The sequence below is a fragment of the Rana temporaria genome, chromosome 2, assembly GCF_905171775.1.
Source record: "Rana temporaria chromosome 2, aRanTem1.1, whole genome shotgun sequence".
Lineage (NCBI taxonomy): Eukaryota > Metazoa > Chordata > Amphibia > Anura > Ranidae > Rana > Rana temporaria.
The window spans coordinates 244,768,534-244,782,955 of NC_053490.1; the positions used below are offsets into that span (position 1 = coordinate 244,768,534).

Genomic DNA, 14,422 nt, shown 5'->3' on the forward strand with positions numbered 1-14,422 from the left:
TTCAATTCTGTAAAGGGAGAACTTGGGACGATTAGTAAAATATCATGTGTATTGCTGTTATAATGCTATGTTAATGCATATAGCATGCAATTAACCTACATAACTGCTGTAGCCACCCTGGTGGTATGATTATGTCAGATTTTTGTGTCTCAAAGCGGTACATTGTTTTGCATAGAAATTTGGCATTTTATATTGTAGGCCTGTAATTCTTAGTAATAACACACTTAAATCTGTCCAAACAAGAGTCTAGTAGACATCCCGGGTATGCTAAAGTTTGAAACACGAAATCATAAATTATAATATAATAAATAACTATAAATTATTATAAAAAATTATAATATAATAATAAAATGAATTGCTCAATTCTGCAAGTGTTCTAATTTACTATCGCTGTTTTCTAGCTGGTCTAAAACCACTTTTGACGTACAGGGACACTTTTTGGTTGCCGTGGACAATCTCAAGTTTCCAGGCAGAAAGAACTGTATATATAATATAAAACTGCATGCAGGGCACCGGACAAAGCACTAGGGACAAAAGGGATGTGATATGATTTGATACAGTAATGTAATCTGTAAGATTACAGTGTACTGTGTGTGTTATGTTTTGTGTACTTTTTGAATTTGCCGCCGGGCCCTGCCCCCGTGTGTCGCGACGCTCGCAGGGAACGGAGCCCGGCACACAGAGACATTTGGCAGAGGGCACAGCCCGCAGACACAGCAGGGGGACATCGCAGGATCCTGGTGACAAGGTACACTGCACCAGGATTCTGCAATGCAATCCTGAGTGTGGCTCGGGGTTACCGCTAATGGTAATGAAATTTTATCCCCGAGCCACACTCTGCAATACCGCCAGGGAGGTTAACTTAATACGTTTTATATTCTGTTTTGAGTTGAATTTTTGTAGTTGCCTGTTTTATACAAAAAAACTGATGTACAAGAATTACAAATGTTTTGGCTATTTTATCATCTTTAGAAATGGACACACCCCAAGATAATGAAGACAGAATATCCATGGCATCTGTGGATGTTGGGGACCAGCAATCTAGGCACTGGGTCCTCTCTACATTAAATGATGTGGCGTACCTCTCCACTCAGATTAAGTTCTGCCGAGAATATAGTGGAGACAGTGAACAAAGGAGTGAAAGATTGCAGGTATTCATTTGTAAAGCACTATTATAATGCTGGCCATGTTCACTACAATCTGCTCACATGACCCTATACATGACTTGGTTTTATTGGAATGATCTGGGATCAGAGATAGAATTAGCACCTAAGATAAGTTCTTGAGTCACATGGAGAACATTGAAAACAGTCTGTTGGCCCCATGCAGTGTTAATACGGTCATCATATGTCTGAAGTTTCCATCCTAATTAGAAGATTCAAAATTGGATGCTTTTTTTAACTGTACTTTTCAACAGAACACATTAGACATATGCAGGGAAGCTTAAAAGTGCTATAAATGCTTGGAATGGAAAAAAAGGTTTTATAATTCCACACTTCAACAATTGCTTTTAGCTTGTTGGTTATTCCAATTCTATGTTTTATAAAGAAAGGCACAAACCTTTAATGTATTTAGATTACCCATAGTTATAGCACAATTTTTGCATGTTTGGGTTATCATCAGCAACTGAGTGTAAGAAAATTGTGTTTGTGATTAAGTAGTATGTAAGCAAGTAAATATATACAATACGTTGACTAATACTGACAAGATGTATTGCAGCAGTTGATGTATAATACATTCAAGTGTAGAATCAGTATTGAATATTGACACTAACCTAATATATATTTTTATTGTTCAACCTGTACTAGAAGACTCACTGAGAGGTCTAAAAAAAAAATCCCATGATGGTTGTTTAGGCATAGCACATGCTTCCATTGTATCTGTTTTCGTTGTTGAACTATGCAGTTATTCCACTATGCATTTGTATCTATTTTGTTGTTCAAAAGTTATAATAACTAATTATAAAGAACTACTGCTGGGCAGCCACAGAGTTTTCCAACACCTTAGAAAAGCCCTGCGTGCAATGACAAGCACTTCTGATGTTGCTTGTTAACGCTTGCCAGTTAATTATATCAGGCATTGCTTGAATCATTTGCTTTGCTTATGGATGTCAGTTTCTGGGGTCATTTTACTTTAGTCAGGCTGTAGAAATCATTATTCATGCTGATCTAGTATCTCTAGTGGGGTTAACAGTATTTGATACTGTAACAATCAATCTAAACACTAGGTCTAAATTCTGTTTATTGTTTTTAATGTCCCTAGTTGGTTCTTCAAGACTTAACATATCTCCCTAGACCTTTTCTCTTTAGGTGTGAAATGATATCTATATAATGATGGCAAAAAAATTCCTAAGCATGGAACGGTAGGATAAATATCCCCAGCGACTTTCTTTTTCTCAATGTTTCATAATTTCCAGGTCACAGAATAGATTTACTGAATACTCTGTTTTGAAAAATAATGAGGATTTTGCCATTTGCAAACCAAGTTTTGAAATGCATATCATAGGTCAAAAATGTGGGAGCTACATTTATTGTTTTGAGAACAATGTAGGTTTATGAGCTCAGAGTATATAGCTTAAATGATGGGTTCAAATATTTTTAAGTTGAAATAAAAAAATATATAAAATAGAATTTATATTTTTCATGATACAGGTTATAGCAAAATATGCATTTACCATTGAAGTTTTCTGAGCAGCAAGTGTTCTGGGACTCTCACAGCTTGTGTCGTCTATGGAATTACCTCCCACAGTGCATCAATACTAATTAGTCAGGGCAAGATATTACCAAGAGATATGCAGAAACATATTCAAGACAGCTAAATTCTCTTTGACAAATTTTTGCTTCTTGAGAATCTGTCAGAATGTATCAGTGAAAATTGTTTGAAACAGAAGAAAGACATTTATTATTCATAATTCTGATGAATATTAAATAAGTTAGTGAAAAGAGCTTACTACTAATTAGTGAGCAATAATGAGTGAAACCAGCCTGAACAAACTTTTATTGACCATGACCAAAGGTTTTCATGCAGAAATATAATATTTTTGCGATTATGCCGGTATGCAGTTATCTTGCTAAAGCTGTTGATGGGCTTCTTGATAGGCAATTGTTCAGGAGGACAAGTTCTACATGTTTTCATAATGTTTTTTCTTCGTGTAAATTGTAATCAAATCTAATATCAGTTTATGTAAAAAATAAATAAAATAACACAACATTTAAATTAGTACTACATTTTAGAAGATGCATGGAAGAAAATCCAACAGATTAAGAGACAAGCCTGTGCAAATCATTGGTTGAATGGATTTTAGCCACTTGCCAACTGGGCCATAGCCGAATGACTGCTACAGCGCAGTTGGATAATTCGGGGAGGGCGTACAATGAAGTCCTGCCAGAATCGTGCTCCACTCGTGCAGCCCCTGGGGTGCGCACACGGGGGTGTCTGTGCTCGCCGGGTATTAGGGAACCGGCGATTCATGGATCGGAGTAAAGAGCCAATCCCAGAGGCCCTTTAACCCTGTGATGGCTCACTGTCAAAAAAACAGCGTCATGTTCGATTCTTTGCTCTCCTCACACCAATCGTGTGAGGATAGGCGGGAGAAGCTGCAGCGTGAGCTTTTTCTTATCTATTACAAGGGCTCAGGCAGTGCCCCATCAGTGCAAATCTGTGCCTCAGCAGTGCCCCATCAGTGCACATCTGTACCCCAGCATTGTCCCAGCAGTGCACATCAGTGCTCTTCAGTGCACATATGTGCCCCAGCAGTACCACATCTGTGCTCAGCAGTGCCACATCTAAGCCCAGTAGTTCTCTACTGTGCCCCAACACTGCCACATCTGTGCACCATCAGTGCCACATCAGTGCCAAGCACTACCCCATCAGTGCACACATGTGCCCCATCAGTGTCACATCAGTGCCCCATCAGTGTCACATCAGTGCCCCATCAGTGCACAACTGTGCCCCAGCAGTGCCACATCAGTGCCACGTTAGTGCACATCTGTGCCCCATCAATGCCCAGCAGTTCTCTACAGTGCCCCATCAGTGCACATCTGTGCCTCTTCTGTGCTACATCAGTGCACATCTGTGCTCTACAGTGTCCTACAGTGCCCCATCAGTGCACATCTGTGCCCAATCAGTGCCACATATGTTCTCTACAGTACCACATCAGTGCCCTACAGGACACATCTGTACTACATCAGTGCCACATCTGTGCTCTACAGAGCCCCATCAGTAAGTGCCCATTAATGCCAATACAGTGCCCATCAGTAAGTGCTCATCAGTGCTATCCTATCAGTGGATCCTCATCAACGCCTGTCAGTGCCGTACAAATGTTAGAAAATGTGTAGAAAAATGAAAATAACCTGTTAATATGACAATTTTGTGAAAAACATTAATACATCTTAATTTTGCAAAGAATTGTGGTGAAAAAATGTAAATGTGAAAAAACTCACCATGCTTCTAACTAAATACCTTGGAATGTCTACTTTCCAAAAAGGGGTTGAATGGGAGGTGTTTGTACTTTCCTGGCTTGTTAGTGTCTCAAGAATTGGCTGTCCCGTACAAGGTACCAGCTAGATGAGCCTGACGTGCAGTGGCTCAAGGGCCATCGGTGTTGCAACAGTGGCCGCAAGAGCCTGGCAGTGCCTGGGTCATCTTCGATGTAGCAGATGTGTTACCATGATGGACTAGCAGGTTGAATGGCAGGTGTTGTCAGTTCAGCTGATGCAGCAGGACTGGTCGGTGCAAAGCTGAGGAGACACTGAATGTGTGGTCAGACAAGCCAGGTTTAGTAATAGATGATCAGATGCAGATACAGATGACAGGCAGAGAATGGTCAGGATACAAGCAGAGTTCGGCAACAGGATATCAAGCAGTATAGAGGTAATCGTAGTCAACAAGGCAAGCCGGGGTCAGAGTAACAGAGAACAAATGTAGTCAGAGTGAGCCGGGTCAATACAGGAATCAGAATCAGGATCTCAGGAACAGGTTTCACAGGTACAAGCTGCAGATTAGAGATCAAAGTCTCTGTGCAGCTGAGGGGGTTGAAATATGAAGTGAAGTGCAGCGCTAGTAATTAGTCTCAGTGTAAAATGTTTTGATACAAAATACACAAATCAATATAATCAGTGAATCCTTGAAACCAAAAGAAAAAATGAAGGAATAACAAAACACATTAATGACAATGTGCTAAGGTAAAAAGAATGAATACTTAAAGAAATATCGTCCAAAAATAATGTTCAAAGGTATTTCACAAGTAAATACAATAATCAGTGAAAACTGATACACCACGCATATGAATGAAGTGATGGTGATAAAAAGTCCATAAAGTGATGTAGGGTTAATCAAACAAAAAAGAAAACATGAGTATCGCGGTGGCTTAAACTGAGCATATGTGCTGAAAACTTGCTGATGAATAATCCACCACCAAAGAATGTGCAGAGGCTTAGCGGACTGATTGAACTCAAACAGGTATACACCTAATGAGTTAATTAAACTTGCGGTGTGTTACACCAGGGAAGGGGCTGCCTCAACAGGCACAACAGGCACGACCTACAATATGGATGGCAGAATCAATTGGTAGACCTCAGTTGGATTTGATACAGCGGGTAACCGGATAAATAGTTTCTCCAATAATGTGTTGTTTATAAAGGAAGAGGAAAAGGAGGCACGTAGTATAATTCTGTTTTGAAACAGGACGTATTTAACGTAAAAAAGGGGTAAAATACACTCAAATTTTGGTAGATAAAAAGCCATTGGCTCCCACTGCTGTCAATCACAGCCAGTTAACCAATGAGGAGAGAGCGGGGGTGGGGCTGAGCCACAGCTCTATGTGTCTTATGGATGCATAGAGCAAGGTTCGGGAGTGACCACACATCAGTGCCCCATAGTAAGTGGCTTGCTATGGGGCACTGGTCACCTCTCACCCGGAACTTCCTGTCTGTACCTGACGTCCAGGAAGTGACGTTAGGTACAGACGGGAAGTTCCGGGTGAGAGGTGAGTTTGGAAGAAGTAGAGAGGAGACATTGCTTAAAGTGGGAGCAGAGGAGATGTTGGTGAAGTTTAATCACTTGTGGATGAGACCCAATGTTAAGGATCGTATCTGTCTGAACTGCAAGACTGGGAGTGACTACCTAATATATGCTGTTCATGATCCCCTGTCATAAGGGATCATGGCATTCTGGTAAGGAGCCAATCTATAGTTTGGTGGAGGATACATCACTTTTATTTGGACACGTCCTCAGGATTCTGAGCCGATGCGCGCCCCCGGGGGCGCGCATCGCGGCGATCGTTGTTGCGGGGTGTCAGTCTGACACCCCGCAACACCGATCTCGGTAAAGAGTCTCTCACGGAGACTCTTTACCACGTGATCAGCCGTGTCGAATCACGGCTGATCACGATGTAAACAGGAAGAGCTGTCGATGGCTCTTCTTCACTCGCGTCTGACAGACGCGAGTAGAGGAGAGCCGATCGGCGGCTCTCCTGACAGGGGGGGGTCGCGCTCATTGTTTATCAGCGCAGCCCCCCCTCGGATCGCCACATGGACCACCAGGGAAGCCCACCCTGGACCACCAGGGAAGGGCAGGAAGAAAAAAAAACGGGGCAAAAAAAAAGTAAAAATAAAATAAAAAAAAGTTTGAAAAAAAAAAAAAAATAAGTCTGGAAAAAAAAAATAAAGATGCCAATCAGTGCCCACAAATGGGCACTGACTGGCAACAAAAGGAAAACAGTGCCGCCCCACAGTGTCCATCAGTGCCGCCCCACAGTGTCCATCAGTGCCGCCCCACAGTGTCCATCAGTGCCACCCCACAGTGCCCATCAGTTCCACCCACAGTGCCCATCTGTGCCACCCCACAGTGCCCATCAGTGCCGCCCATGAGTGCCCATCAGTGCCACCCATGAGTGCCCATCAGTGCCACCCATGAGTGCCCATCAGTGCCGCCCATGTGCCCATCAGTGCCGCCTATGTGTGCCCATCAGTGCCGCCTATGTGCCCATCAGTGCCGCCTATGAGTGCCCATCAGTGCCGAATATCAGCGCCCATCAGTGCCGCATACCAGCGCCGCCAATCAGTACCACCTTATCTGTGCCCGTCAGTACTACCTCATCGATGTCCATCAGTGCCATTTCATCTGTGCCCATCAGTGCCGCCATATCAGTGCCCATAATTGAAAGGGAAAACTTACTTATTTACAAAAAAATTTACAGAAAAAAATAAAAACGTAATTTTTTTTCAAAATTTCCAGTCTTTTTTTAGTTGTTGCGCAAAAAAAAAAAAATCGCAGAGGTGATCAAATACCACCAAAAGAAAGCTCTATTTGTGGGGAAAAAAGGACGCCAATTTTGTTTGGGAGCCACATCGCACGACCGCGCAATTGTCATTCAAAGTGCGACAGTGCTGAAAGCTGAAAATTGGCTTGGGCGGGAAGGTGTATACGTGCCCTGTATGGAAGTGGTTAATGATCTTATCTAAATTCTTTTTGATGTTCATTATCAATATCATCACTGTTTCACTGTTATTGATGGGCTTGAGAGTGCTTTATAGTGCCCTCTAGTGGCTACTAACCTCTCTTGTTTTTTGGTATATCAGTGATTTATATATACCATCATCTATCACATAGCTTATGATTTATACCATATATCACATACCGTGTTTCCCCGTAAATAAGCCTGGGTCTTATATTAATTATGCCAATAAAAGACACAGTAGGGCTTATTTTCGGGGTAGGTCTTACTATGTATTGTGCTGTCTTCTCTCCCCCTCTCCCTCCCTGCCTGTCAGGAATCCCCAATGTGAACTGAGTTAAAATGCTTGTAAAATCCTACAATCCACTCTATTACAGTATTATACAGGGTGGGCCATTTATATGGATACACCTTAATAAAATGGGAATGGTTGCCGCCATGGTCACCACCCATCTTGAAAAGTCCCCCCCCCCCTTACATATACTAATGTGCCACAAACAGGAAGTTAATATCCCCAACCATTCCCATTTTATTAAGGTGTATCTATATAAATGGCCCACCCTGGTGTATCCATATAAATGGCCCACCCTGTATAATGTACAATGTGCGTGTTCCTGTAATATAATTGTGCCAAATACCTTTGTTATAGCGCCATTCTGCACTTCTGTGACCCGCCGGAGCTCTCTTCCCCACAATTATATTACAGAAACACACACATTGTACATTATATACTACTGTAATAGAGTGGATTTTACAAGCATTTTTAACTAGGGCTTATTTTCGGGGTAGGTCTTATATTGCAGCCCTCCTGGAAAATAATGCTAGGTCTTATTTTCAGGGTAGGTCTTATTTTTGGGGAAACAGGGTAGTTTTTGTGTATTTTGTGATTCAAACATTTGTTTCACACGGTTTAGAGTTAGCGTGATTTATATATTTTTTCTCACTGCTTGTTTTTTGTATATATGGTTTACATGGTAATCGCAGTTCTCGGATTGAATAGACTGTGATTCTATTGCAGTTTTTCTTTCTTTCTTGTTTGTTTAGTATCTAGCGCAGTTTCTTTCCAATTTTCCATATTTTCCCTTGGTGAATGTGGTGAAAATTCACTTTGCAAACAGTACCCAATAACATGCAAGGAAATAAAAAAAAACACAGCATTTTTGCTTGCACATGATTAGATGATGAAAGTCAGTAGAGCTTCACCTGATTCACTAATTTCTAGGGGAACCCCCCCCCAAATTGCAACTTCCCCATAAAGTGAACAGTTGTTTTGACATTGGCAAATATATTCTCCTATTTTTGCTGCTTTTGTTATCAATAAAAACTTCAGCAAGGCATTACTAGGCAATCAAACAAGGACTGGGGCTTTTTAAATAAATGTTTTGAGCAAATCAACATTTTATCAGTGCTGGATTTCTATTGCTATGTAAACTTGTAGGGGGCCACAATATTGTGTCATCGAGACATTCTACCAATATTTTTAAAATAAAGGATTACATTATTACGAGATGGAGAACATTTAGCAGAACAATGCACCATTCTTCTGTATTAGCTGCTATTGAGGTAACCCTAAAAACCAAATCATCATATAGTAGTTTGAGTTAGGGACTCAGTGAGCAAAATAATTTTGCTGACTCTAGCAATAAAATATTCTGCCTTTTATTTATAGGGCTGCCTTAAGGATCTGACAGAAGGAATTGAGTATGCTGCCAAGATATTAAATGAAATTCCCCAGGAAGACATTCAGCTGCATTCTAAAAGAAGCTCAAAGGCAGAGAGGAAAGGAAATGGGCAAGGTAAGTCATACTTAATGATCTTGGTTGGCGTCCATTGATCTGTTCCAGGATCCTTAGGGACTTGAATATTTATAAAAGTCTTTTAAAAATGGTCTAGATGTTCATTGTTAACATTAGCGAGTGCTGTTGTGCATTTGTGTTAAAACAGGCAGGATTTTTCTGCGATCAAGCAAAGGAATGCTTCATGTAAAGTGGCTTAAAACAGGGTCTGAAAAAGCATTTGGCTCATAAAGGTTTACACATGTGCCATAAATTATACCTCATGAAAGTCATAAAGGAAACCTATGTATATAAACCCAATAGAAATCCAATTCATCCTACACTTGTAACAGATATTGCTATTGGGTTAGCCTGTTTAATGATAATTCTGCGTATTTACTTGAGTGCAGGTGTGTACCTATAATTGGGAAGTTGGGGTGAATTCATGGATCCTTTTTGGAGAAAGAAAAGTTACAATGTGCAAAAAGTTTAACAATTATATTTTTCGTTTTAAAAGAGATATTTAATAAGATAAAATAGCCATGTGAGAAGCCTAAGGTGAAAATCAGTCCCTGTCTCTTAGCTGCATACTAGTTTCATGGTTTACCAATGTGATTATTTAGTTTCATTAAGATAGATTCTTATTGATGGTACTAGAACTTGTATGGAGCCCAGGAGAGGCAGAATGGCAGCAGCATGTATGTATGTGAAAAATTCCCTTGTAAGAAAATCCAAACCCTAACACAAAAATGTACTGTATTGCAACTTACCCGTTATTAGAAGCAATGGCTGCATTAGATTTCTTTTGTTTAGCCTTATTTCCCTTTATTTTCACCTGGTGAGTCTGCCAGTAGCCCACTTCCAGTACTAACATGACAACATTTACTTGTCCTGTATCAAGACAACAAAAACAAGATAGGACTATGAATTCTCAACCACTGGGTCTGGACCCACTGCCTGCTCATGGCCTGCATCCTCCCATATCAGACAGCTGCAGATCCCTTAAACTACAAACAGTACCCTGAGCTCCCAAATGGGGGAATTTACTAAAACTGGGGAACTCTAAATCTGGTGAAACTCTGCATGGTAGCCAATTAGCATCTAACTTCAGCTTATTCAATTAAGCTTTGACAATAATTCAAATAATTTTACATGAGGTTTGACAGATCAAATCGCATGTCAAATTGGAGCCTATTGCTGGCAATAGGAGCATCCCAATCGGTGCGGCGGTGCCGCAAAGTCGGTTTCCAAAAGTAGTTCCTGCACTACTTTTGGCGACTTCAGGGGTGATTTCAATAGACATCTGTACACGAATCTGGACAGATGTCTTTCAAGTTGCCCGCAAAGTCAGATTCTCAGCCTTTTGGCTAAGATCAAGTGTAGTATCTGTTCTTATCAGTTGACAGGAGGTAGCGCTGTGCTAACCGTCCCTAGTACACAGCGAGGTTTGATAGGGATGGCGGTGTCAGATGCAAAACCTGCTGGTGTGGAGGCGAAAGCCTTCTGATGGGAACGGAGAACCATTGGGTCAAAGCCGTAGGGCCAGGTCCCTGGCCTTCTGGAATAGATTTGTGTGGTGCCTACCCCGGAAGTTTTTCAGGAGAGAACACCGGCTCCTCCTTCCCACCGGGGAAACAGCTAGTATTTCCCGAATGTGATTAGGCAGGAGTGATGGGAGTAGTGGGAGTAGCCTTCTGGCACGGGCTCTCCCCAATCTCTCAGAGCTCCATACCTTCCTGACTGGGATGGGAAGTCAGGAACAGCACGGTCTGGGCTGTTGGTCAGGGTTGAGAGAAAAGCCTGTGGTGATTGTGCCCCTTGAGTGGCAGTCCAGGGATGCCGTACTTGCACAAGTGTTTGACAGGGCAATTCGAGTGTGGCACCTTGGTCACGTCACCACACACACTTTTTTCACACCTGCCTCTAGGGCCGGGCCTTTTGGCTGGGACCAGAGGATTTTTTGATTTCTGGCCAGAGGGCCGGCCATCGTATTGCACGATGGTCACTTTTCACTCTTCCTCATCTTCCTTCTCCAGACTTTATTTTTATTTAACCCCGTGTGTGTCACTTTTATGTTTTTTTTTGTTGGTTCGTTACACAGTTTTGTCACAGTGTGATTAATAGGGTGTAGGTCCTCGGGCCTACCCTGAACGTCTTGGGAGTGGGTGGACATGGCCTTCTGGCTTAGTTCGCCTGCTCTCATGGGATCTCCCTTCGGGGGCGCCCCACCTTCGGCAGACCTTTCAGAGAACGGGGTCTGTCTGGTTTCGGCCAGATGGACCATGTGAAGTACCTCAGTCACTGTCTGAAGCCTAACGCCCGCTGCACGTTTTGTGTTTCACTCTTTATGTGTGTGCACTTTTTTTGCACCGGGTGGAGTTTTTGGGTGTGTTTCACACGCCATGGGCTTTAAAAAAAAAATGTAATTGAAGGGGTCAAATTGCCACCTTAATTGGCTGCATACCCTATGCAATTCATCGGTTTTAAAGTGGCAACCCTACTTGTACTGGTTAAATATCCTGAAAAAATACGGAAACTGAATACTTTTCTGTATACAGTAGTTCAAAGAGTGAGGCTTCGTACACACGACCGTTTTCCTCAACAAAATCCATCAAGAAAATTGGCGGCAAAGCTTTTTTGCTGAGGAAAACGGTAGTGTGTATGTTTTTTGTCAAGAAAACTTTCGTGGATCTCAACGAGAAAAAAAGAGAACAAAATCTATTTTTTCTCGTCGGGAGTCTCAATTTCCTCGTCGTATTTCTCGTTGGGTTTACGCCCCAAGGGTGGCGCCAATGGAATAGAACTTCCCCTTTATAGTTCCGTCATACGTGTTGTACATCACCGCGTTTGAGAATGATGAGATTTTGTCTTGACAGTGTGTACGTAAAAATAACATGACAAGATTGTCGACAAGCCTGACAAGAAACGCGTCGAGGAAAACAATGTTTCTTTTACGACGAGGTTCTTGGTCATGTGTACAAGGCCTTACATGTCTAGTAATCAATATAGATTTTTATGTTTTCAACATATGAGCTTTGAATTAAGTGAGCCTTTCGACAATGTCTGAATATTTATTTCAGATGAAGGTGACGTTTTTGAAAAACAGCAAGATGTCAATCCTCTAGCTCTTAAGCCAATGTTTTCTGCCGAAGATGTAGCAAAATTAACCAATCACATCCTTCTATTATTATATCAGGTAAGTAAATTAAAGGGTACTTAAATAAGTTAATTGATCCACCTATGATTTGTATCCCGCACTCCTCCCACAATGGGGTGTCACTCCTGCAGCTGGATTCCTCAAATATTTGTTTATTTTACATTATGGGGAATCCATAATAGGACAAAATGATTTGGTCTTTTAATGGCCATGTCAACTGGGTAGAACTGTAGATTCTGAAGGGAGTTTCTCATCATGTTCTCTGGGACATATACAAAGTCAGTATGTTATACAGCTTGATGGCAACCACGCAGAGATGAATAGCTTTGGGTGTAGCCATCTTTTAATGTAGCACTGTTCTAATAAATCTTAATAAATTATTGGATTCCAATGACACACATAAATAGAAAATGTAAAACCATTTATGCTATGGTGTGGTGTTTCAACCTCTCTTTTATGTTGTGTTGAGTAGATTATATGCTTTTTTATTAGTGATGGTGAGGTTGCATGCACAACTTTCTCAGCATTCCGGTTCGATTTCAGCCATTCAAATGAATAGGCTGCAAAACCACACTGCATGGGAATGTGCAGGAGTTGTACAAGAATGTGCATTGCATTCCTGTGCAATCCCATTGTGAAGCGGCCTGCATTTAGCGGCCCGCATTGAGCTAGAAAAGCCACCCAACCATAGGTGTATGCAGCCTATTGCATTATGGCGTGCACCCCAAAGCTCAAGCACACATGCCCTTCTTGGGGCAGTGAATGAATGGGAAGTGCTCTGTGCTGAGTGGCTTTCTTTTCATTCACAAACTGAAGCATAGTAAACACCATTTACTATGCTTCAATTATGAATGAACACAGTGAGCGAGTGTGTTCACTGTGTTCATTTAGAAAAGGAAGGGGCTGGTAAATTACATATTTACTAGCCCCTTCCCCCCACTATTCATCCTAAGACATCCCCTTCAGCGGCCATGGGAGAGGAGAGGTGGGTAGCCAGCTGACAGGGGGGCCAAGGCAGTAGGGGAATCTGCACCACATATAGTGATTAGTGTGTACCCAGGCACACCCCCTGCACAAGCCTATCCACCCAACTCAGTCCTGCCGCACATGGTGTGAATTGATCCTCAGTTGGTTTGTTTATTCACCCCAAGGCATGACTTTTACATGCATTAAACTTGAGATCTGAGCTATGAAACGTACATAATGCCTGATCACCCAACATAGAATTAATAATTGAGTAAAGTTTTTTTTTTTTTTAGGTGAGGACGTAAATACTTTTTTAGCTTGTATTTCTGTACTGACATTACCAAGAGCCCTAATGATTTTCTCACATTAATTTTGAGAGTAGTTTGGGCAGGCAATATATGAAATGTGCTTGGGAAAAACTGACTGGGTTTTACTGCAAGGAACTCCTATACAAGGCACCGCTGATGTATTGATGTTGTTGCTGCTTGGAAAAGCTGCAGACCAGGGTGGTGACTGGTCCTATAACTGGAAAAATATTTGAATCAACGTCACCAGAAAACAGGTATAACAGATTATGTATGTTTTGAAATGTTAATCTTTTAATGTTAGAATTAAAGGTAGCTGCACTGAAGGGTAAAACAGTTACCCAGGAACATTTAAATTGTTGGTGTGTCTGGTTTTTGCTGTTGTCTAAACAAATGACAACTGCCCTAACCTATAACTGACCATAACAGCAAGGAGCACATGGAAAGGCGACACATGCCAAACAGCAACAAGGAAAAATTCCCAGCTCTAGTTACCAGCCAGCCTGCAACAAACCAAATTGTCTCATCTAACAGTTTACGTTAAAGACAGGGGTTTCTTTTGCACACATTTGCAAATACATGCGCAAGTTGCAGAGTCCACAACGTGGCACTCCAGTATTATCTGCAGTCCTAACGCTATAAAGTTTGAGAGCCTTCACAGTAGGAGCACATACAGTATATAATAATGAGTAGATTGAGGACAGGTATGCCTAGAGGGAGCCCATCCTCCTAAAAGGCACAGGGGTGGACACCCAGCAAATGG

At 41.6% G+C, this 14,422-nt stretch overlaps 1 protein-coding gene and 1 pseudogene across 1 annotated transcript in view; both read left to right on the top strand.

The window, feature by feature from the left end:
• Positions 1-14,422, top strand: part of LOC120926622 (dynein beta chain, flagellar outer arm-like) — a 533,844-nt gene that overhangs the window by 86,448 nt on the left and 432,974 nt on the right. Inside the window, 3 exon segments of the mRNA XM_040336739.1 lie at positions 973-1,151; positions 9,126-9,252; positions 12,312-12,427. Coding sequence (XP_040192673.1) covers positions 973-1,151; positions 9,126-9,252; positions 12,312-12,427 — 422 coding nt within the window.
• Positions 10,579-10,756, top strand: LOC120929944 (annotated as a pseudogene).